Source organism: Populus trichocarpa, chromosome 1, assembly GCF_000002775.5.
Source record: "Populus trichocarpa isolate Nisqually-1 chromosome 1, P.trichocarpa_v4.1, whole genome shotgun sequence".
In the NCBI taxonomy this organism is placed as follows: domain Eukaryota; kingdom Viridiplantae; phylum Streptophyta; class Magnoliopsida; order Malpighiales; family Salicaceae; genus Populus; species Populus trichocarpa.
The window spans coordinates 33,278,684-33,303,221 of record NC_037285.2 but is presented as its reverse complement, the minus strand read 5'-3'; the positions used below and the strand labels follow the sequence as shown (position 1 = coordinate 33,303,221).

Genomic DNA, 24,538 nt, shown 5'->3' with positions numbered 1-24,538 from the left:
TTTTTTGTTTTCATTTTGATCATAAAACTTTTATTTTGAATTATATAATTTTAATTAAAGGTCAATTGCTTCTGATTTTTTAAGAAAAAAAACAATTAAAGGACAAATGGCCAAAGTTAAACAATCGCCTAAAATGGGTGGCATGTCCAGAGTTAGCGTGAAATGTACACTTTGGTCATACATTTTTACAAATAATATCATTTAGGTTCATTTAAATGTCAAAAATTCAATTTTGATCCAGAACTTTATTTTTTTTTATTTTTAGTCTATTGTTAAGAGAAAGGAGAGAGAGAGGGGATTGCTAGATATTAACAATACGATATAGAGAGAGAGTTGTCATTGACACCAATTCCAACTACAAAAAAAATCAATCTTGGATTTTACAGGTTTCATTTAATTAGGAGAGTTTAACTTGAATGTTATTTAACCCTAATGTTGTCTAAGAAAGTAGAACTAGCCTTGAGACATTTTTTGGTTGATTTTTGGTTTTTAGATCAATGTTTGGGTTGTTTGAAGGTATAAACAAGTTTATTTAGGTCTCTTGATAGTTTTCTAGGTATTTTTGAGGTCATAAAAGGGTTGAAAAACTACTCTTGTTTGTTGAAAACCCACTACCTTATTTTTCCAGCGACTCTTCAGTTGTCAGATTTTGATAGCGCGTCATCACCTATATATATAAACAACACGTTGTCTGCATTATCTTTTACTATAAAAAATGAGAGCGAATGACGTGTTGTTTGTCATATATTATTTGAAAAAAATATAATAGCCTGGTGCTAAAGCTCTAGGCGCGAGGACGCGCCAATGAATGCACACTGCTTAGAATTCGACAGCGATGGACGGCGGCAGCCTTGCATAGACAACAACGAATTCGGCAAGCAACATGTGATGGTTCGTGCAAGTCATTGAGATCCTGACTTGGCGTGGGCGTGAGGCTTAGATCATGGACCTTCTAAGTTAGCAGCAGACGCAGCAGAAACTGGCAGTTGGGACTACCAGGTGGATATGTAGATTGTGAGTTAGTGGTGACAGTTATGGACATCTAGATCATGGGTACATGGGGGCAGAACGTGAGGCAGAACTGGGTTGCTCTACAAGCTACTAAGATCATGGGATCATAGGGGAGAAACTGCCCACTACTTGCTGGAAAATAGGCCACTAAGTTCATAGAGAACATGAGGGAGAAAGTGCCCCACTATATCCTGAAAAATAGGAATTATGGTTGTGCCTTGTAACTCATATATCTTTGTCTATAAATAGGTTGCAAAGCCTTGGGTGTGTAGGATGTGATTTCTGTGTATAATACACACACTTATATTATGTAATTCTTTGTTGACGAGATTAATAAAGGTTGAAAGATCTTCTTGTATTTTCGGTATGCTTTGCTTGTGTTTGTTATTTGCTTACGATAAGATAATTATGGGAACCTCTTTGGGTGAGCGAAACACATAATCGTAGGAAACACGAGTGAAAAGGATGAGGCAAGGCTTAGTCTAGTAAGGACTAGAATGCCATATAAGGTTGGATTTCGGGGCGAAAAATTTAATCTTGTGACACCTAGCATCGTGGCCAAGCCATTTGTATGGGCTAGGCGCGTGGGTTGACCCACACACCTGGCTTGTTTTTTTTTTTTTATGTATTCTTTATAGTTATTAACCCAACCTAAGACAAGGACTGAAGGATGGTCTAGGCAGGTTAAAGAAAAAATATTGTGATGTATTGTTAACACACTCACAGATTACTGTGGATTCACTATGCATTTGTGATTTGATCCTAATAAAAGATAGATTGCTTCTGATTTTTTATGAAAAGGAACAGTTGAAAGATGAATGGCCAAAGTGAAAATTTATCCAAACTGGGTGGTGTGTCCAAAGTTAGTGCAAAATGTACACTTTGATCCTTCATCTTTACAAGTAATATCATTTAGGTCTATTTAAATATCAAAATCTCAATTTTGATCCACAAATTTATTTTTTATATTTCTAGTCCTTGGTTAGAGAAAGAAGAGATAGGGGATTGTATAACTTTATTTTTCTTATTTCTAGTTCTTGGTTAGAGAAATGAAAGATAGGAAATTGCTAAACATTGGTGAGAGAGAAAAAAAAATTGTTGTTGACACCGATTTTAGTTAAAATATATATATATATAATAATCTTGCATTTAGGTCTAGACATTGGTGATAGAAAATTGTTGCCAGCAATTTATTTATTTTTTACTGAAAAAAATGATCTAACCCGGGCTAAGCGATTGAAAGCTGGATGGATTGTGCTGGGAATTGAGGATGTTGAAATGAAGGATGAGACTGGTAAGTAATTTTGTTTTATGTGTTTGATTGCCAAGAAATATTGAAGTTGAAAGCTGTTCATTTGCATCTGTGTTGGTCTGGTCAGAGCTAGAACTGAACAAACTCAATGCAATACGAAAACAAGAAACAAGGAATCAGAACAAAACTTTGACTAGAAACTATTTTTCTGGATTTCGGTTTTCTTTGAGCTCTAACATCAGTCATCATGTGATACAGGAGATGATTTGCTGACAATATCCGACAACAGTTCTAAGAAAACCATTGATACAGAAGCGATGACATACCAAAACCTAGATTATTCACTGGAGGAGAGAAGAAAAATCAAGCATGAACTTCAAGAAGAGAGCATCATGATGAGTACGAAGAGGAAGATCACAACGCAAAACAGGAAATGGGTTCCGAGAAAGGTTTGTTTTCTGAATTCCTTTTGTGATTTACAAAGAAACTAATGTGTTTGAGAGTTAATAAATATATCTTAATGCTTGGGGCAAGTGAAACATTTTATTATTAGGAAAAAAAACCAGAAAGGTGATTGGAAGTCATTTTTCAACTATATATGAAATTTCTTATAACTCCCTGTAAGTTACATCATACCCCAGCTACCATTATCCCACTGAAAGATCTTGAGCTTCTTCGAGATCAGCATGGTGAAAATCAATTTTCATTTTAGCAGAAGTATCAAATATCAAATGTTGGAACTTGAGAAGTAGAGCCGTTCGTGGCCTGGTAAGATAGTCGGGCCAACATGTTCCTGTAAGGATCGGTCTCTCTCTTCTCCTTCAAAAAACCAATGCACTTCTCCACCTCAGATTTGATTTGCAGGTATAATTCATGAGCTTGCTCCCTGTCTCTTAATTCATGCCTCCTCCCTTCACAACATATATGATCAAATATTCAATGAAACCTCCTTGCATTAAGAATTTTAAGCAAAAGTTACAAACTTTCAATGACACCTACCCTATTTAAGTTAATTATCAGCTACCAAAGTGAACTGGGTCCTTGAAATTGGTCACAGTGATTGATTGAATTTATGCTATGCATTCTGGGGTTTAAATACAAGGGGTGACCAATGAACATACCTTCTGTTTCTATCGGTTTTCCAAAGTAGTAATAGAACCTGCCTGGAAATTTTGGTAAAATTCCCAAACGATGCATATTTTGATTTCCCACCTCACCATCTTCTTCAGTCCTGTCATCACAGCAATATGATATCTCTAAAACGCAAAGCTGAAAAGGAAAGGAAAGGGAACTCGAAATAAGGATATGGTACCAAAATGATTTAATGATCTCAGTAAACATACCTCACTCTCACGCCCAGTTCATCTGTTACTGCTTCTATGTAATCCCTAAGGAAAGGAATCCTCATTTGATCATCATAGTCAAAAACAACCTGAGTTTATGAATATGGAGCCGATTATTTCTTAGAGAATAGAGCTTATTTCAGAGCTAGTTTAAGAGATTTTGAATTCGACACAGGTGAGTTATGCATGGTGTCAATCCCCAACATAAGTATAAATACCAGTAAACTTGAGATCACAAGCTCTTATGCGACTCCCTTGCAGCATTAGTAAGTTCATGAAGAGATTGCTTTCATTTTAGTTTTTGCTTGTTCTACCACATCAAACATTTTTAGCACACTTTGATGACAAATGCCATTTTGGATAACGATTAAATCATTCATCATTCAGCAGGATATATTCATATAGCAAGGCAATTATAAAAAAAAATCGCTACACAGAAGAACATTGCTCGCTAGAAATGAACAGATGGAAACAAATAAAGTAGAAAAGAGAGTCTCATAGGGCTTCTTACTTCACCAAAATCATCTTCTCCAACAACACCAAATGGCACGATTTTTGCTCCGAACCTAGCTGCCATCCTAACAAACTCAGACTGTTCTGGCCAGAACAACTTGTATTGTTCACCCTGAGAAGTATGAAATGATTAGAAATCCAAACTATTTGAGGCTTGAGCTTTTCGAATCCAAAATACTTTATCATTTTAATAGCAACACGATACACACAACCAACTCGAAACAGACCTGAGTTTCCTTTCTGTTTAGTAAATCAATGCTAAATCACAATTTTTGTGGAGTGGAGGACAATATACAGTTGAAATCGGCAACTTGACATCATACAGGATATATTAACTAAAAAACATTAGCAATTAGAATCTAAGAGGAGGAAATATATCATGAAAGAACCAATGGTGCCATATCTCAATACAAATTAATCACGAGGTTCTTCTCATCTTGTGTGAGCTAATAGAAAAGGAGAAGAGCCATCATTACTTCACTGTCTTCCTATTTTCTGAAACAATTTCCTTCAGGAAGGAAGGCAGAGTACTAGAAGGATGGTATGATGCTATGCTACAATAGGATTGCAATCATTAGATGAAAATTCTAATTCATGAACAATATGAATGTGGAACTTCTTTCAAATTTTAGTTTTGATTACGATGACAAAATTCAACCATTCAAAGTTACCTTGCGATGAGAGGCCTCACGGCCACCTCCTGGGTACAATAACACATGAGCCTTTGAAGCTAGAAGTTTGTATAAATTGGTTCCTGAAACAGGAACTGCTCCCATTGCTCTAAATGTGTCAAACTGTGACAATGGAGGTAGCAATCGCTCTTTTTTGGTTCTTATGAATAGAACTGGATGAGCTAAACCTCTCAGAAAAATATTTCTTTCCAACAAAAAATTGGATACCATCGGGGCCAGCTCAAATCCCATTAACATGTGATAACCAACGAACAAAACAGGTCCCTCCGAAGGGATTCCTGCAAGGCCCCTCACTATCTTCCCATCTTCTAAGGTTGAGAGCATGACAGAACTTATGGCAAGCAGAAACAACCTAAAACATCACATTTGAGAGAAAGGATTACTCATGATAAACCTTATTCACTGCACCTCAATTACAGAAACTTGTAAAATGACGATTACTGAAGTAACCATTATCTACTACAAAATATACTACCATAGCACACGATCCTGTATGGTTTTGAGAAACAGGAATTATAGCTTATCTCTATAAAATGGCAAAATGATAGTACCTGTTTGGTTCGTATATTTGTCTAAATTCTAAAGGAGTTGGTGGTACATAATCCGAAACATAATCTTGGTGTGCTCCCCGACGATAAAAAGCAGAACCTTTGATGAGTGTTGCCAAATCAAAGACATCTTCCTGCCAAAATTGAGCACAGGTACCACTTTTTTCTTAAAAAAAATTGGAAGGCAACTGCTGACACGCGATATATTTTAGATGCACAAACAGGAAGAGAGACTTATTTATTTTTTTTGTTACCAGGAGAAGAAAATGACCACTTCCACTATAACTGCGATTCTGACACTTTGGGAGAACACGATTAAGTCTTTGACCTTCCTCTTCACTTGGTAGCAACTGATCCCTTCCGCTAAAAAGGACAAACAATGAACACAACCTCATCATTTTGAAAATTATCGGACTTGAAGGGGCAAAAACAAAAAGCACCACCACATCCAGGAAACATGACATTTACATTCATTAAAGAAAAAAAAGAAATGTATGTGTGGAAGTTCCTGCTGTAATTCTTCATGCAAATGGCTGTTGACTTCCATTGACTCGAATTCTAATGCAATGCAATGATAAAGAAATGTTGCTGTTTATGAATAAAAACAACTGCGGATGTTCATTCTGCAATTCAAATGATAAGGGTAACTTATGGCCTCTATTTAGGCGTTCACAAACGAAGCTGTTTATTTATAGCATCAGAGACCAGTGAGCGAGGATACCAATTTAATGTAGTCTGAGATTTTTGATACTTCAGGTTTCTTCTATTCAATAAAGATACAGTCAATAAATCTACAACTAAGCATTTTACAGACCAAAAAAACAGGAAACAGAGGAATTCTGGTGTTTTTGTTGTCTTGAGCTATTTCAAAACATTATAAAAATCTCAACAGATTTACACAGAGATTATATATTTCCAAGAAACAATTGTAACACAATGGATTGCCAAAGAGAAAGACCTAGAAAGTACAAGTGTTTGAGCTTTTACAGCATGGAGGTGTGAATTTGCAAATTTTGAAGCCACTTTCAACATATTTAGCTTCCATAGAAGTGTTTCTCTAGGTAAGATAGCAGCTAAAACCTGTAGCAGAAACAATCACTCTTTTTAGTTTCACAAGAATGACAAGACACTCCATAGCATGCCAAAGAACATCAACAGGTGGTTTAGCAATGCCTATGTTTCATTTTTCAACAGTTTAGATGATTTTATGCTAATCATGTCTACCATCATTGGACAAATAAAGGAGTTCTTCACAATTTGAGTAAAAAGTGTATCGTCTTACATTGAGGTTAGATGGAATCACGACAGCATCTTGTGATAATCCTTCAACTATTTCCAGTAGAGGAACTCCCTTTCTCGCATTATCGATTACCATCTTCAAAGGATCACCTAAATGTATACCTCACAATCAATGGTGTGAACTGGGAAAACTAGTAGCATGAATAATAAAAAACAAGCTCCTTTTTCTGAAAAAATAAATTATTGACTTCTGCAAAATCACCCGTACAAAGCCTACAGATACATCTCTCACGGGGCGGACCCACGGCAAGCTTTGGGGGGAGCTTGGCACCCCCAAGCTTGCTGTAGTTTCCTGTATCTATGCATAATAAAACTACCGGTGATGATCATTAGGCCTGTAATTTTTTACTTTGAAACATTAACCTTCATTCGTTAACTTCCATTGCATTAAAAGAAGTGGATGTTTTATTTACTCCCTTGAAACCTTCTCCACCTGTAAGCATGGAAACCAGCTAGGTGCATTGGAGGTGGTCCAAGTTCATGAAGATGCATAGAATTTCCTAACGCATGGGCCATCATCAACTGTTTGCCACTGTTTATCAAATTTATAGCACTATACATATAAATTTTGTCTTCAAAGTGTTTTTAAGATTTAATTTTAGTCCTTAAATCTTCAATTTTTCATAAAAATTATGCATTTAGCCCCTCTAAAAATAAATTATTTGCTCTCCAACTTTATAGTTCTTATGACGACACCCCAGTTAAAATTTTATTTTCTAGTTCCGCCACTCACGCCAATTATGAAAAGCACAAAGTCGATCGAAGACTTAGATTTTCAAGAGTCGATGTCTTGTAATAATCTACCACTTCTGCACTGTAAAATATTGTATCAAAAGCTAGTAGAAGCTATAATAACATGAAATTGTTAAATAATTTATATTTTGCTCCAATTCTCTTAGAATAAATAAAAATAAAATAACAAGGAGATGGCTTGCAGAAATACGCTCAGCTTGCCTCCAGGTGTGCGTTGATACTTGATCACCTAATTTTGCACCTATTCCTAATCAGATAGTAGAATGCCTTAATTTTCATGAAATAGCATCAGAATCACCCAAAACTAACAATTTTGTCATGAAACTCGATATAATAATTTAAATTTAAAAAATTCTATGTGATTATTTGCTTAATGTGAAAGTTATTTTAATATAACCTTGTTTACTAGGTAAATCAAAGAAAACAAATCAACTCAATATTGAAAGATAAAATTAAATAAAAACCTCATATTAAATGATGAAATTGAAAATAAAATTAAAAGATAAAAAAAAAAGCAAAAAAACTTTTATTATATGATAAAAATTAAAAAATACTATAAACAATTTACCCTCAACTCAAGTAAAGAATAAAATTAAATAAAAACCTTATATTAAATGATAAAATGAATAAATAACAAAATAATAAAAAAAACCTTATATTAAATAATAAATTTTTTTAAAAAAACAACTAATTAATTAAGCCATAAACATATTAACAATAGCCCGGGCATGTGGGCTTGAGCAAGGCTTACAAGCAAGCCTGACTTGTTTTTTTTTTTTTTTTCCATCCTCCCTTTCTATTTTCTAAAACAAAACATGTTAATAAAAGCTCAGATACGTGGGTTTAAACGAGGCCCACAAGCCAGGGCTTGTATTATTTTTTATTATTTGTTTTTTTAAAGAAACAAAAAGATTTATTAATAAAAGCCTAGACATATATGGGCTTGAGCGAGCCTCGCAAGTCTAGGCTTGTATTATTTTTTTTGTCATTCATTTTTTTTTAAAAAAAAATTAAACGAGAATATTAGTGCCGCTATTGATCCAACCCACAAACTCACATTATTTTCACAAAATAATTCATAAAGCATGTTGTTCATACCCACATTCTCGGGTTATTACCGCTACACGGGAACCATTGAGCTAATATATAAATTTGTAAACTAAATATATAAGATAATACATCAAGCTATTTTATTATTCATATGAATAGTTAAACCGATTCCAGGCAAATTAGTTGTTTTAATAATATTGAAGGTGCCACCAGAGGTGGAGCAAGAAAAAAAAATTATGAGAGGCCAAGGGAGAGGCATTTCCTTGCAGTATGTTACTTTTATTAAATATTTACAAGGGAGGGGCATTTCCTTGTAGGGGCCGGGGCCCTGCCAGCCCCCCCTCCCTCCGCCACTGGGTGCCACCACCATCTTTGTAGCACAAGACCTACATGATATTAACCAAGCAATGCACACCAAGCTTCTGAAGGTGTGCACCACAGCAAAATAGTTCCAACACTCGTTTATCCCTTGTCCAACCTAAGCAATTTTGAAGACTATTGTTTTTGAATATCTTGAAAAATGGTTCGAGCACCCATTAGCACATTTTGAGACCAAACAATTGTTGTTAGCTCTTGGTAAAATCAAATATGCATCTCAAGCAACTGATAAAAGCATAAAATGTAATTCTATATATGAACACTGAAATTGGACCTGTCATTAAGCTCAGAATATAAGGCAGGCCGAACTGGTGTTGGATGGGCATGATCTCTAACAAAGGCATAAGACGCTGCAGTTGTGACTTCTCAAAACATGTTGCTGCAGTGAAAAGATCAAACAAATACAGAGTAAATAAAGTATTTACTAACGAACAACACCCTCTTCAATTAACTAAACTACGTCGAAAATAACTGAGTGTCAGAAAATAATAAAAATCATATCTTGGGATCTCACTTAACAATTTAAGTTTTTAAATTAAATTGGTTTTTTGACATTATATCAGAACTTTAATAACCAAGCGGTCACGAGTTCGAATCTTATTATCCCTGTTAAGCATAAGATAATATATATCTATACAAGTTTTAATCCCAAAAAACTTCCACTTCCAGCCTAAAAGAAGGCATGCTACATGCAAAGTGCCCCAGTGCAGATTCCATTCATTCAAGTCTTTGATACATCCTACAGATTTGTTTCACATGATGCCATTGTTGGCCATTTCCCTCTATCTCCAGACACTCATAAACACAGGAAAAACACTGAATTTCGAACTCCCACCAATGATACACAAGGATGCAAGGATCTTCACCTGGATTAACCAAAACAAGGACGAGATCAATATCGGGGTTGCGAGCCGCCACAGCAAGCGCAAGGCAGGCTCCAAGAGACTCTCCGACGAGATATATAGGCTTACTAGGTGAACGGTGATTCTCCGATCTTACTGTTCTCTCAACCAGCTTCACTAGTCCTGAACCATGAAAACTTCCCTCAACATATATGCATAAAGAAATCCAACCAGGCATACAAAATTTAATGTCTGTTACACAGTTATGTATCAAGTTAGTGACAGGGCAGGACAAAAGAGGACCTATAAAAGATGTTCTGTCCTTGACTGGAATATGCAAGCACCATATGTCGAAAATCCTAGTTTCAATGTCCAAAACAAGGCACCCAGATCAATACCATCATTAACATTTCATCATTAAACAACAAAAGGATACGTAATAATCCTGTTATTATTTCTATGTTTTTTTTCATTTGGATAATCCAAAGAAATCTAATAAATTTTCCCATTATTCCCGGCAGCAGTTTCAAGCATTAATTACGGTCCTTTTTTCCTGGTTGAAAATTATACCCGCAAAATCTATAAAATAATAATAATAATAATAATTTTGAGGATAATTTTAAGCCGCAGAATCTATAAAATAATAATAATAATAATAATAATTTTGAGGATAATTTTAAGCCGCAAAATCTATAAAATAATAATAATAATAATAATAATAATAATAATTTTGAGGATAATTTTAAGCCGATAAAAATTTAATTAATACTTGCTTTCCAAGAGTTGAATGATGCGTGCTAAGGCCTAGGCCGACGCCATCAATCCCTGCAAAATATTATTATTAATAATAATATAAAAAAAAACTACAGAAAGAATAAAATGGATTAAAGGAATTATCATTATTAATTAAAATAAGGAGTTGATTAAAAGGATTGACCAGGCAAATAGAGGAGGAGAGGAGAGTTATCCAAGCGCGACCCACAGTCCAAAGGAGAGAACCACCGAGGCGGACCACCAACACCGCCGCCGCTTGATTTGATGAAATTTCTGGATTCCTCAAAATAATCATTCAAACCTTTTCTACTACTTTTATACTCCAATTCAGTTTTCTCCAACTCCAAGACGTATGGGTTCATCTTTTCTCCATCCACCACCTTCTTCTTCAACCTTCCATCCTCTACAAAATCCGTTGTCGTTTCAGTTGTTATCGATTCCTCTGTTGAAACAGCAAAACGACGAATCGTATTTGCCACCGCTGGATTCCGTTTGAATTTACCGGACGACGATGGTTTTGCACAACAACGGACCGTCGTTGGAAAACCGGCCGCGAAAAAACAAGCTCCATTTACAGCCATGGTACAGTAAACTTCACACTGATCTCTTTCTCTTTGTCTGGTTTTTTAAATTTATTTATAACGGAATTGATTATTATTAAAAAAAATTGACAAGAACTAGCAAGCAGATTGCTGATTTTCTTTAAAGTAATTTCTAATTATAGAATAATACAAAAACTCTCTACATTTTGTCATCTATATAATTCATCAGCTCTTGATTTCACCGTTAAAATATTAAGATAATCAAGGCCAAATTATTATTTATGATTGTAGAAATTTCTTGGTGGCAATCTTTCTTCTTCTTCTTCTTCTTCTCTTGTAATTTATAATATCAGCACAAAACTGAAGAATAAATACGAGTGAACTGGTTTATTTTTTTCTGAACGGTTATGAATTGAAATTACACAATTTATTTGCATGATTGAGCTAGGAAATTCAAATTTGAGTGGGTTTTTTTTATAAATATATGACAAGATGTCAATGATTTGAGGAAGCACAGCTATGGTGGATCGACCTGATTTAGCTCAAGTCTAAAAAAAGAAATTGATTTAGAGGCTAGACCTGTGATTATCTGATTAAGATTTATTATTTCTTGAGCGATGTTATTTTAACTCATAAAAAATAATTAATCTAAATTAACATATCTGATCCATGACTTGGATCTTACGCAGAGAACACCCCAGGTCGGTTTTAATAATGACAAGCCGGCTCAGATGTTTAACGTTTTACCTCTTTAGAATTTATGATTAAGAGAATCATCTATTGTTAAAGGCACAGGACAGGCCGTCACAAGGGTCCTCTGCGATGACAATACCAAGATAGGTCTCAACCACATGCTGCCTGATCTGATGTGAGGTAGGATTGTTATTTATTAGTAATTAAAGTTTTGATTTTTGATTTTATTTTTTTATATCTTTATAAAAAAATATAAAAAAACTAACAAAAAAAGCAACAATAAAAATAGATAGAGGTTTCCAAAAAGAGGATTGAATTATAATTTTTTTTTAAGAGAGAGATATCATAGCCTTTATTGCATTTCAAAAGCTTTTGGAAAAAAATAATTTTTTTTTGTTTTATATAATTTTTTTTTGTTTTTAAATAATTTTAATGTAGTTATGATAAAAATAAATTTTTAATATATGTATATATTATTTGAATGTATTTTAAAAAAATATATATTTTATAAAGTAATTATTACCATAATATAAAACGGACTCTGATATTAATAGAGTTATAACATTAAAGCTAAGAATCTTGTTTATGCGGTTTTAAATTGATGATTTTGTATAAAAAAAATTTACAATCTTAATGTATTAGTATTAAAATAGTTAAAAAACACTAAATATTTTATAAAATAATTATTACCATAATATAAAACAGACTCTAATATTAATAGAGTTATAACATTAGAGCTTAGAATCTTGTTTATATTGTTTAAAATTGATGATTTTGTATAATTTTTTTTTATGATATTAATGTATTAATATTAAATTGGTTAAAAAACACTAATTTTATTATAAAAAAATGAAAGGAAAAGGAAAAAAAGGAAACATCAATCTAAAAATACTTATGGAAAAACACCTACAATTTATTATCAATTAAGTGTTAGAACTATCTAAAATAGAGAGTTACATACAAGAAGTCGAAATCGAGAGCATTTATTAACTTGTGTCGTATGTGGAGACATAGCAGATGGGATACAACCAAATTATGGTGTCGAGCTCTCATAATGTCCAGCTTGATGTGATTTATGCTTATTATTTATTTACTTATTAATCAAACGAAGGAAAGCTCAGCCTGACGAACAAGTAAGCTCACATTGAAAAGACAAAGTTCTTCCAGATGGTTGATAGAAGGTTCCATGCTTCGCCCTCTTATTTTTGGTTTATTATATAGTTTTGCTGAAGGACAATAACTAGTGTGTTGAAGAAAGATGTTAATCACATCGCTTTTATTTAATTTATGCTGCTCATTATATAATATTTCAAAAAGGGTCATCCCTGCTATTGAATATAGAAATTGTTAGTGATATAAAATTGAAAATGTTGAAGATAGGTTGAGGCAACTGGTTTTAGTTGACAACAATCATAGTTTGTTCCATGATTCAAGTTATAAGTTCGGTGGGATAATTTGCTGGCTTAATGGTTTGGCCTGGGTATATTACTTTCTTCTAAAAAAATACATTTTTTTTCCAAAACAATGATGTTTTGGACAATTTTTTTTTTATATATAAAAAATTGAATCAATGTCATTTTGGATAAAAATTTAAAAAATATTCTTTTAAACTTCATTATTTACAATATGTATAGCTTATATTTACATGGATTTTTTTCTTTATTTTCTCACATGAAATATTAAAACTTTAAATATTTTTTTATAATTTTTCCAGGTTGATCCGGGTTGACCCGAGTTGACCCATGAAACTTGGGACTTGGTCCCTTGGCCGGTTCAACCCCCGGGCCGGGTTTAATAACTATGATTTAAAAGAGCTTCTGATTTTCTTATTCATCTTCTCACAAGTTATCGTGGATTCATATAGTAGCTTGGTTTTTCTCAATCTTTCAATCTTTTTTGTATTTGATTTTTTTTCAATTTAATCATTTGATATTGTGTTTGTTAAAAATAGAGCTTTACAATTTGTTTATATTTGTTTCTATGAAGTTATCACGATCTAAAAAAATCTCGGTTTTGCGTTGGTACTTGATTTGACAAAAAATAATTTGATTTATAGTTTAGGAAAAATTGAAAATTAAAGGACCAAAATCGAGAAACAATCCAAATGGTAGGCTTTTTATAAAAAAAAAGATTCAAAAAAGTCCTCGTAGTTTTTCCCCATATTTTATCTTGGGGATTTGGAAAAGGTACTTTTTGATCTGTTTCATTTTTCTATTAAACATTTTAGTCTACAACTTTATTTTCTTTATTTTTTAGTCTATGATTTGAGAGCGAAGAGAGAAAATAATGAGGAGAGAGAATGTCGTCCATTAACCATATTTTGGTTACTAAAAAGGTCGTTCTTGGTGTCAAAGTGTTCCAATCAATGAGAGAAGTTCCATTGAAGTGTTTTTTTACCATCTAAACTCCTTGAGAAAATAGATCAGGGTTCAGGAAGTTTTTAAAATTCAGGTTTATTTTTCATTTTTAGATTGATTAAGTAATTATTTAAGACTATAAATGAGTTTAATGAGGTCTTTAGAGTGTGTTTATATGATGTTTTTTGGTTAAAAATGGCGAGAAAATGGGTTTTTAAGCTAGTGAGGTCTTTCTAACTTTCAGCCACCGGAGATAGCCATAAAGTGCTCCCGTAAGTAGTGTGTCGTCTATCATAGTAGACAATGTGCCGTTTGATATCATTTTTTTCAAAAAAAATTAGACGAACGATGCATCGTATGCCTAATATATTAAAAGAATAATAAATCAGGCCAGGTGCGCAAGTCTAGCCCGCTGAGTTGGGCCAATAGTTTCCCTATTGGCCTAACTTTGGTGAGTTTTTTAATTTGCATTTCTTAAAAAATTTTAATTTAGAAATGCAATTGTTTTTTTTTTTGGATATTAGATTTATGGCCCGCACTCCGTCATGGGCTAAACAAAAAAAATTTCAACATAAAAAAGTAGTGCCAAGGAAAAAATCTAAGACCCGAGTAATTGATTCAATTAGTAATTTAAATAACATGATTAAAAAACAGACAACAACAATAAATAAATTAAGAAAAAAAGTGACAACAAAATAAAGGCAAAAATAATTCGACTAAGAATTTCTGTATTATCAAAGGACTTAATGTTGAAGGGTGAAACTGAAAAAAATAACAAAAAAACCAAGTTAAACCAGGTTAACTCGCAAATTCTATGACCATGGACATAAGATTGAGATAATCTCATAGAAAGAAACATAGGAAAAAGAAGTTCTAATACCAATTCCTAATAAATCAAATGAGAACATGATAACTCAAAAAAAAAATCAAAAGAAAAAAAGTTAAAGCTCAATAAGATGAATTTATTTTTTAAAAAAATTATAGAATTAAAAGAAGGTTGAAAAAACTTGATCCGAGGCTACCCGGGTCAAGATGCAAAATATTTGACTTGGTCGTGATACTAGGATAACCGTGTTCAAAAGCAAATTGAATAAAATCATAAAATTTAATTATTGAACAACTCAATGTTGAAAGATGAAAACGAGAAACATAATTTCATTTAAAAAAACAATGGAGAAAATATAAGAGTCAAACCAGGTTAACCCGCAAACCTCGCAACCATGGGCACGTGATCGAGATAACCCAATAGAAATGAAAGGAAAAAAAGTACAAAGACCAATTTCTAATAAATCAAATATTAGAAGGATAAAATTGAAATAAGTCAATTTTAAAAAAAATATTTAAAAAAAGTCAGTATGCGTTAACCTTTTAACTAGTGACTCTGGTCATAAACCCATAATTAAACCCATAGCAACGAAAAACAATTTGAGTCAACTAGGGTATCTTGCAAACCCCGTAACCATGGATACAAAATTAAGATAACTCAATAGAAAGGAAAGGAAAAAAGAGAGTAGGGATACCAATTTCAAATAAATAAAATGTTGAAAGATGAAATTGAAATAAATTAATTTTAAAAAAAGAACCTATAAAACAAAAAGTCAACACATATTAATCTTTGAAATCAGTAACTCTGGTCATGAATCCAAGACCAATTCTAGAGAAAGCAAACCGTACAAAGAGAAGCAAAACCCTAAAACAAGAGTGAAAAATACATTAGTTTTTTTTTTAAAAAAAAACTTAAAGCCAACCAGCACAAATCTTCTAAACTCGGTCTAATCTCTAAAACTCACAAGCCGTAAAATTCTTGACCTGAGTTCAACCAAAAAGCTTAATTTCCAACTAATTTAATTTTAAAGGATGAAATCGTGAAAAAAAATCAATTTTAAAAAGTTGCCATAGGAAAAAACATATCAATAAAAATAATGGGATCAAATTTGATAAAACAAAAAACCCATAAAGGATGAAATTGTAAAACAATATCTAAAAAATGAGCCTAATCAAGATAAATAGCAATAAAAAAAATGATTACAAAATTGAAAGATTAAAAAATGAAAAGCGGATGAAATTAATGTTTTTTATAGCTAATTCAAAATAAAAAATAGAATTCAATATAATAAAGATCAAATTTGAAAGATTAAAAATGAAAGGGAGTAAAGTTGAAAGAATATTTGTAATTTCATAGCTTATTCAAAATAAAAAAAACTAGTAATCAAAAGGATAGGGACCAAATATGAAGGAAAAAAAATTGAAGGGGCTTATCTAAACTTTTGAAGGGGCTGACATTGAATTCAAGGAGGAGAGAGAGAAGAAGAATGAAAAAAAATAGCAGCCAACGCTAAACTAGAGGCGTGTTAGGTCCAGGTACCACGCCATCGCGAAGGGGGCGTCGTGACCTTTCTAACACCGCTCTGAAATGTGATATTTGATGGTCAGACGATTCCGCACACACCATCCAAATGACGTGGGGGCCCCACATGTCATCCTGTAATTTTATTGTACAATAAAAGGAGAAATGAGTAAGAAATAAAAATAGAAATGAGTAAGAAGCATTATATTTTTTATGTTATGTTAAATTAGTAATTTTATTGTACAATAAAAATAAAATTGACCAAACTAACCCCATACAATTTGTAAAAGATAATTGTGTCATGGTGAAAATACGACCTTGCCTCCAATGCTTAGTTCAAAGTTTTTTTTGGGTCAGGGACAATTGTGTTATTTCACTATTCCAATGAATAGTGTAATGTCTTTTGGACTACAATAACTTCTCTTAAGTTTTTGTTTTAATTATTTCATTTAAATAATGAACTTGTTATTTTTCTTGATTTATTTTCAAATGAAATTATAAGATTTTGTGTTGCATTATCAACTGCTTTTTTTGTACAATCCTTGTCATGTCAAGGTTTTCAATTAAATCATATAGGAGTTATCTTAGTGTGAACTAATTAATTTGACCGGTTCAAAAACCAAAAAAAACAAAGAAAAAAACAACAATATAAAAACAAAGATTAGACGCGTGGTTTTAAAGGCAACCTAAATAACCATAAAAAAAAGGGATTAGGATTAAAAAAAAATACTTATATTTTTTTTTAACACTGAGACGATAACATATTGGATCGATTCCTGTTAACCTAAGTTAACTCTTTTAACTCATAGAAATGACATGTTTCCATATTTGTATTATTTTAAAATGGAAATTCACTTTAAAAAAACAAATTTATTTTATAATTTTCTTTTTATTTCTTTTCAACCAAACATATTTATACCTCGTTATGCTTTAAAATAATTACTTGGGCTAATTTGTTTTATTGTGCTTTGTTTGAGATCGGCTCTGAACAATTGCCCTGTAGCTATCTACATGTTTAATCAAATTCAATTACTTTTATAGTGTTTTGGAAGTAGCGTCTTGCTTGAACTTGAATAATATATATATATATATATATATAAAGAGAAAAGTACGGGTTACCTTCATTTTTATATATTTAAAAATATTCTTTTTCTTGATGGGCTAAGAGTTGGAGGATTTTTATTTTTATTTTCTTTTGAATAAGAGGATTCTATTTTGGATATTTCAACTCTTGCTACAAACCTTTAACCCCTAATAATAATAATAAATTAATAGTTTGTCAATAATTCATCAAAAAAATTTCACCACTGAACAGATATCCTGTGAGCACAAATTGGATAAAAATAAGAAGAAAAAAACAAATCAAAGTTGGTTTATCACATTAACTAATAAATAAATAAATAAATCATCAATCATACTAATCAAGAAAGAAACACCATAACTAACTTTTATTAACAAATGTGTCCTTCAATTATTTAAAAATGTGTTCATGAGTAATTTATTATTATTATTATTATTATTATTATTATTATTATTATTGAAAGGATCGTTTTTGGTATTTAATCCGTATCATAATGTTCAATCTATAATTTATATATATATATATATATATTAAATAAGTGATATCATTTATTTCTATTCAAATAATTGATTTTTTTTTAAATCATGGTCCAACAACCAATAAAGTAAAATAAATATATTGAGATAGTGATGTTCAACGGTTGACCTAAGTCTCGGCTCATAAGAGAGAGAAAAATGATACAATGATTAACATCTCACCAAAACATTTTTGATTAAATATTTCAAATATTAGATTTATAATAAACACTAATAAGATCCACTTATAATTCCACGCATAAGACTTTTTCTATAAAGTGATTTCCCAGAGATTAAATATATTTGGTAAGATTAGCATTTACCCATTTCATTATTACAAATTAATGTTCTTATGAGTTTTTAAACTAAATTTTGATTATTCTAAAAAAAACTGAATTTTGTTTAATTGGAAACAGAAAAGGATATGCAGTTCCGAAAAATAGAGAGACAATTCCTTCTTCTTTCAGGATTCCTTCTGGGCTGGCATCTGCTTTGATTTTCCTGACCTGTCAATTAGTGGGTGGGTGGGTGGGTTTTCTTCACATATTTATTACTGATTGCAGACTTTAGATCAAACTAAGTTCCCTTCCTTAGTTTTTAACCAAGAAGCATCCCCATAAAAACACCTTTTTTTCTCTGTAGTAACATCCCCTTCTGCTCCCTTGATTTCATCCTCTATTTGCTCTCGGGCTTTTTTGTTTTGTTGTTCGGAATCTACAGCAGAGAGGGTTTTTTTTTCCATGGCTTCTCCACAGAATACTTCAGAAAAAAGATTTTTCCAAGCCAACTCTCCAGGAGGCATGCCAACCGCAAGTCAATCACAGAGAAGTCGCATCCTGGCTCAAATTACACTAAGGTTCTTAGCCATTGCTTTCACTGTGACTGCTATCCCCGTAATGATCACTGCAAAGGAACCAGTCTCTCTTCTCGGGCTGGCCATTACACCAAGCTACAAACAAAGTTCTGCCATGAAGTAATTACACGCTAAACATTATATTCTTTGATTTTGTGGGGTTTAAGAACTTTTAAGCACGTATTATTAGCTAGACAGGAGATATGCTAAGCTTTTTTGATTCTGGGTTATCCTGCAGGTTTTTGCTTGGTGTCAATGCAACTGTGTTTGCCTTCACTGCGTTGTCAATGCTCTTTGTTTGGCCTCTCAGGCGCTCAGGATCAAAGCCTATCAATTATTTTTTTCTTCATTTGCATGACATGGTAAGTGAATATATGTTGATTTTCTAACACATGAATATAAGCATAATTGTACAAACATTCATTCATTGTCACCTTCTTCTATAAATATTTCAAGGTACTACAAAAAATTTGTTGCCACCTACCTAATTAAAGTCATTCACCAAAAGTTTTTTTTTTCCACACAAAAAACGGATAAGAAGTTTAAAGAAAAATAAAATACTTTTAATAAAAACAGTTGACTGAGGTTAAAAACAGTTTACCTGTAAATGGACTCATAATGCAAGCTCTTTTATTTGTTTTTATATTTTAAAAATATTTTTAAAAAAAACTGAAATTTTTTTATTTTTTTGTTTTAAAGTAATACTTTTTTGTGTTTTCAGATTATTTTGAAGTGTAGTGTTAATGTTAAAAATAATTTAAAAAAAATAAAATTATTTTAATATATTTTCAAGTAAGAATTTTTAAACATGGTTAAGAATAGCTAAAATTGACAGATTCTATCGATTTACGTCCTGCATTCGTGCAAATTTGCTTCACGAGAAAAGATTCTCCCGACAATATAACATGTAGAATGCTATAAAATGCAGATAATAGTGTATATACCGCAAAGCAGCCGGTCTCTCTTCTTTTGGTTTGGTATTAAACTTTATATACTCCTTTTCTTTTAAATTTTCTTGGTTTAATTTTTGCTAAAAAAATGTTTGATTACATTCTATCCACCACCATATTGTAGAAACAACGTTCTTTAAAATAGCTAAACACCTCTAGCTTTAAGTCGTCCCACGAGTTGATGCGAGGATGAAATTTGTATCCATTGCAGGTGATGACGCTGTTGTTGATATCTGGTTGTGCAGCAGCAACAGCTGTGGGTTATTTGAGTCAATATGGGCAACCAGAGACTTATTGGTCTCCTATTTGCGATATTGTGAAGAAGTTCTGCCACCAAATGTTGATATCTACTGTGCTATCTTACCTTGCTTTCTTTTGCTACTTGGCACTTAATATTCTATCTGTGCACAAACTCATGTCTCGAGCAACTGAGTGAATTGTGAGCAGAGAAGAGGAGAGGCTGACCAAGAAGATTAAAAAATAAGGTATTAAAAAGGAGCCTCTGATCAACAACCCATTGATTTCTGGTCTGGGATGCCTCTCTTTGTTTTACAAGATGAAAGAGGGATGGGGTAGAGCAGATTATAGGTGTCTTTCTTTCTTATGTTTGTCTGTCATTGGAAGCTACAGTATTGCTGCAGAACACACATTTTATAAATAGAATATAAGACAGACACATTTGTGTTTCGGATAGTTGTAAATTTTTGTTTCGAGGGTAGGTGGCTAGAATGTCACGAGCCTTTAAATTTAAGGGCATTTGGATCATGCTTTATCACCTTTAAATTGAATCTTTATTCTTAACCACTTTTGCAGTCTCCACCATGCTCAAATTATATTTGCTAAGAAAGAATGTTATTACACAGGTTACTGTTTATCGCCAAAAAATCAGGACTGTAGAAATCATTGGAGCTCTCATATCCAACTTCCCCTGCTAACGTTGCTGAGAAGCTCTCAGTTTATTTGGTGATAATCACAATAAGCACTAAAAGATGAACACTGATCGAAAACTGGCTTCCGTTGCCTGTTTGAAGCGTACAAAAAAAAAAATGTTCTTGATTTTGTCTTGAATCAAAACAGAAGACCATGTTTCTAAAGATATAAAATCTTGCAGGTTTTATTAGACAGTATTTTAAAACCAGAATGTACATAGATGTGGAAATGGAAGAGACAGACGAAGAAGAAAGTATCTAGTTGCTATTCCACGGTAAGGTATGGTACTGTACTAGCCTTGCATGGCATAGTTTTCAGTTCATCAGAGTACATTGCAATTACACAGAAGAAGAGGTCATAGAGGGTTTCATTCAGTTTCAGTGTCATCTTCAGAATCTTTGGGGTGCTCTTTTAAGGGCTGGCTCTGGATTTCACACTTGTTGCAATCCCATGCTGAATCTATTTCAGGCAATAAATAGTCATCAGGTGCTAATGACAATTGGAAATCTGGTAGGTCAGGCGGTGCTTGTAGAGCCCTGCAACATTAACAATGTTAAAATTATAGTTTCGGACAGTAATTGTAAACAAAAAAAAAAAAAGGTGAACTGAAATACAAATAAAGGTCAAGTAGAAAGCTGCTTACTTCTCTTCTTCCAAGAGGTAGCCATACATCTGAGACTTCCTTGCTGCAACTTCAGGAATTTTCTGATGCAAGTGCTTCATTGCACCCCAAAGTGGAGGGGATCTTCAGGAAAATTGGAGAAATAAGCGAACATAAAGGATAACAAAACAAATATTATTCTCAGGTACTTCTTACAAAAGACTGTCAAAACCAACCTGGTAACAGGAGTAGTGAGGCAAAAAGTTAAGCAGGCCTTCTTGCTCTCTGACAAAAGTCCATCTGCAGCTAGAAAACAGCATACAGCAGTAACATGACAGGCTGGTTCAGTGCCCTTGTCAAGGATCAGACCATGGTAGTAGTAAGCTGCAGCCTGATAGGTTATATGGAATAATCAGAATTAGTTGACGCAAAATTGTGATATGCAGCTCTAAGATTGATTTAGTAATCAGGATTTAAAGTTTATTGCGATGGAAACCTTTGCTTCAAGGAACTTCCACTTGATGAAACAGAGATGCTTCTTTCCATGCATATTACTCGTGTTAGAAGACTCTGACAAGCAGTGATAAGCCTGAACAAGCACAGAGACAAAAACTAACGATGAGACTTGAGAAACAACGAAGGTTGCCAAGCTTAAGATCTAAACAAACAAGGAAAGTTTACCAAATACGTCCAAGAAAAAGTATTTCAAAAATAGTCTTCTAGTATATTTCAAATGAAAGTTATCTGTTCCTCCTTGTTGAATGATGAATACTACTGAAAGAGGCTTCTAAAATCACAACCCACAAAATAATGCAATAGAACATTGTATCGGAGCTTGACCAGTTCAAGTCTTGGGGAGAATAAGAGCGTAATCACAAACCTGACCGAAGTAGATCAGCTGCTCACATGCCAACCTCCTCTTCACCGACAATGAAGCCTTTTGACTTTCGACAGCTAAACCAAGCTGAATTTCAGTTCCCTGAATTTGACGATAGTATTAGTTTCCTCTAATTCGCATTTGATGATAAAATGCCAGTCACCTTGCCTTAGAATTGATTGTTACAAAATAGTAGAGGTAACCAAATGTCTGTTAGTCTGCATTTTGATGGAAACACTTAGGCATAAGACAATGTCGGAGGTCGACTAGCATTATACCTGGCCTAGTGCTTGAATTGATATAGCCTCCAGGACACCATCCTGAAAAACTTCTGAAAACTTTTTCCTGGACACACAGAATCAATCACAAACATTTACATATTGACTTAAAGTTCCAGGAAAAATTCTTAAGTCTGCATCTTCCTTTTTCTTACTTGATATCGGGTGGTAAATGAGCCATGATTTCACGGACGCAGAATACCAAGCATCCTGATGCCTTAAGCAGTAAATCAACAGAATCCCTCTTACAATCTGAGTTTTATGTTATACATTTATCACAATCCCTTGAGATTTTGACATAAAGATCTTTGTCATAATAATTGAAGACTAAACATAGACCATTAAGGATACGAATGCGAACCTGAAGATACAACCCTAATGCCAGAACCAGAGTGATCCTTAGGGATCATCAACGAGTTAGCCTCCGACAAATTAAGCATTGCTATCATGTGAATGACAGATAGTAATTCAAACCAGGAGTTTGCCACAGAGTTTTCCTGCTGAATCATATTTGATCAATTTCAAATTACCAGTCTACTACCAACCAAAGGTATTCCAGAAGTAGCTGAAAGCAGAGAATCGATAGGCTTACCAGCCGGCCATCTTCCAGATTTTTCCAGTTGAATTCCACCAAGCCCTCAAGTCCATGTTCTGCAAGATACATAGACAATTCATTAGAAAAATAGATGTGAAAGAGACTGACGAAAAGATTAACCTAGAAATGAACCCTTAAAACCTTTCTTGGTGAGCCCAATAAGAAGAGGCAAGTACTCTTCCAATGCCCTCCTCAGTTCAGCTACAGCAGATCCACCTGCATTGACCACAATTTGTATTGCAATTTAATCTCCTCTTCAATTCTTAAAAAAAATTCAAAAATCCCTTCCAACAGAAAAAATGCACAATTCCCAGATACTATAATGTATGTCCTTTTCCTATTTCTCCACAGCAACCAAAGAAAACACAAACTAATGAAACACTATAAGCAGGATTGTGAGAAACAACAGACCAGTATCCTCAGCCACTAACACAATCTGATTGCGAAGACAGGCCAACCTATCAACAAGATCTTGAAGAATTAACCCTCTAAGTGGCCTTTGAAGATCAGATTGTGCTGGTATTCTCATAGAAGGAACGTACACCACCACTTCTGGTATGCATGTCTTCTTTCTCTTCCCGACTGCGTACATAGAAGCACTGCACCCCATTTTTTCTTCTTTCAAGCTCTCTCCAATATAGCATTCTACACAAAATATATCACGTAAGAAACTCTCTATATATATAGCTTCACTTTCAATAAAAAATACGTTGCAAGAAAAACAAATAGCACTATTTATACAAATACAAGATAAGTATGAAGTAGCATTGGAAGATAACAAGAAATGGAAGTGTCAACTAATAACGATTAATTAAGAGCAATAAAGACAAACATTAGTAATAAAATAATAGAGAGAGGAGCATTAATGGAGTAGTGGGATATATAAGAGCAGGAAGATTCATAGTTAATAAAGAAAGCAGACAAGTGATGAGATCTTGATCACTCACAGTTGGTGCAGAGAGAAGAGGAGGAGTGGATGAAAATGTGAAGCTTCGAGGATGCATTATAAATGTTGATGATATTAGAGAGGGAGCGAGAGAGAGAGAGAGAGAGAGAGTAGGAAGCTCAGGAACCGAGACATGGCTCACATGGAGTCGTCGTAGAAATCTCTGCAGGAGCTCTTTGAAAATTTATAATCAACTTGTGTTACTATTATTTCTTTAATCCAAGTAAGCTTTTCAGTTAATTACTGGTTAATTTGTCCATTTTTACTACCTATATTTTCCTTTTTATCTGATGGTAATTTCTTTATTTTACTTGTATTTTTTTCAAGCTACAAGCATGGCCTATTTTGTTCATCAGGCGGACAACTCCCTTATTTCTTACAAATGTTAATGATCAGTCATCGGGCCACCGCTACTACAGTATACATATAATAACAAAAAAGCTAAAACGGAAAGCAAAACCAATGTGGTTATAGATATATTTTACTTCATCACTACAGTATAATTAATTATATTTTTA

At 33.2% G+C, this 24,538-nt stretch overlaps 4 protein-coding genes and 1 long non-coding RNA gene across 7 annotated transcripts in view; 2 read left to right on the top strand and 3 right to left on the bottom strand.

Moving 5' to 3' along the window:
* LOC7495816 (phytyl ester synthase 2, chloroplastic) overlaps nucleotides 1-11,036 on the bottom strand; it is a 49,784-nt gene extending 38,748 nt beyond the window's left edge. Inside the window, exon 1 of the mRNA XM_052450090.1 lies at nucleotides 10,619-11,036. Coding sequence (XP_052306050.1) covers nucleotides 10,619-11,036 — 418 coding nt within the window. The remainder of the gene's footprint in view (nucleotides 1-10,618) is intronic.
* On the bottom strand, nucleotides 2,835-6,819 carry LOC18095251 (phytyl ester synthase 2, chloroplastic). Its single transcript, XM_024586691.2, has 9 exons — nucleotides 6,642-6,819; nucleotides 6,318-6,439; nucleotides 5,614-5,722; nucleotides 5,363-5,493; nucleotides 4,791-5,163; nucleotides 4,118-4,231; nucleotides 3,607-3,695; nucleotides 3,385-3,494; nucleotides 2,835-3,174 (listed from the first exon to the last, which is right to left on the bottom strand). The coding sequence occupies exons 1-9, from the start codon at nucleotides 6,732-6,734 to the stop codon at nucleotides 2,984-2,986; spliced, it is 1,332 nt and encodes a 443-aa protein (XP_024442459.2). The 5' UTR covers nucleotides 6,735-6,819; the 3' UTR covers nucleotides 2,835-2,983.
* LOC112328799 (uncharacterized) lies at nucleotides 10,890-13,069 on the top strand. 2 transcript variants are annotated; one of them, XR_002983979.2, is made up of 3 exons: nucleotides 10,890-11,037; nucleotides 11,687-11,870; nucleotides 12,708-13,069. It is a non-coding gene; the product is annotated as an uncharacterized LOC112328799 (long non-coding RNA). The 2 variants fall into 2 exon arrangements; XR_008058351.1 differs by having other exon boundaries at nucleotides 11,687-13,069.
* A 5,464-nt stretch (nucleotides 13,070-18,533) lies between these two features.
* LOC7461629 (CASP-like protein 1F3) lies at nucleotides 18,534-20,597 on the top strand. Its single transcript, XM_002298625.4, has 3 exons — nucleotides 18,534-18,963; nucleotides 19,082-19,205; nucleotides 20,005-20,597. The coding sequence occupies exons 1-3, from the start codon at nucleotides 18,731-18,733 to the stop codon at nucleotides 20,227-20,229; spliced, it is 582 nt and encodes a 193-aa protein (XP_002298661.2). The 5' UTR covers nucleotides 18,534-18,730; the 3' UTR covers nucleotides 20,230-20,597.
* Nucleotides 20,598-20,879: 282 nt separating this feature from the next.
* LOC7495820 (uncharacterized) lies at nucleotides 20,880-24,185 on the bottom strand. Of its 2 annotated transcripts, none has more exons than XM_052452946.1 (12): nucleotides 24,022-24,185; nucleotides 23,486-23,719; nucleotides 23,216-23,290; nucleotides 23,072-23,130; nucleotides 22,841-22,979; nucleotides 22,635-22,731; nucleotides 22,480-22,546; nucleotides 22,205-22,303; nucleotides 21,821-21,913; nucleotides 21,561-21,715; nucleotides 21,367-21,468; nucleotides 20,880-21,259 (listed from the first exon to the last, which is right to left on the bottom strand). In XM_052452946.1, exons 2-12 carry the CDS (start codon nucleotides 23,682-23,684, stop codon nucleotides 21,091-21,093), a joined length of 1,254 nt encoding a protein of 417 aa, XP_052308906.1. In that variant the 5' UTR covers nucleotides 23,685-23,719; nucleotides 24,022-24,185; the 3' UTR covers nucleotides 20,880-21,090. The 2 variants fall into 2 exon arrangements, with proteins under 2 accessions (XP_052308906.1, XP_052308908.1); XM_052452948.1 differs by having other exon boundaries at nucleotides 22,841-22,976; nucleotides 24,022-24,184.
* Between the last annotated feature and the right edge of the window lie 353 nt (nucleotides 24,186-24,538).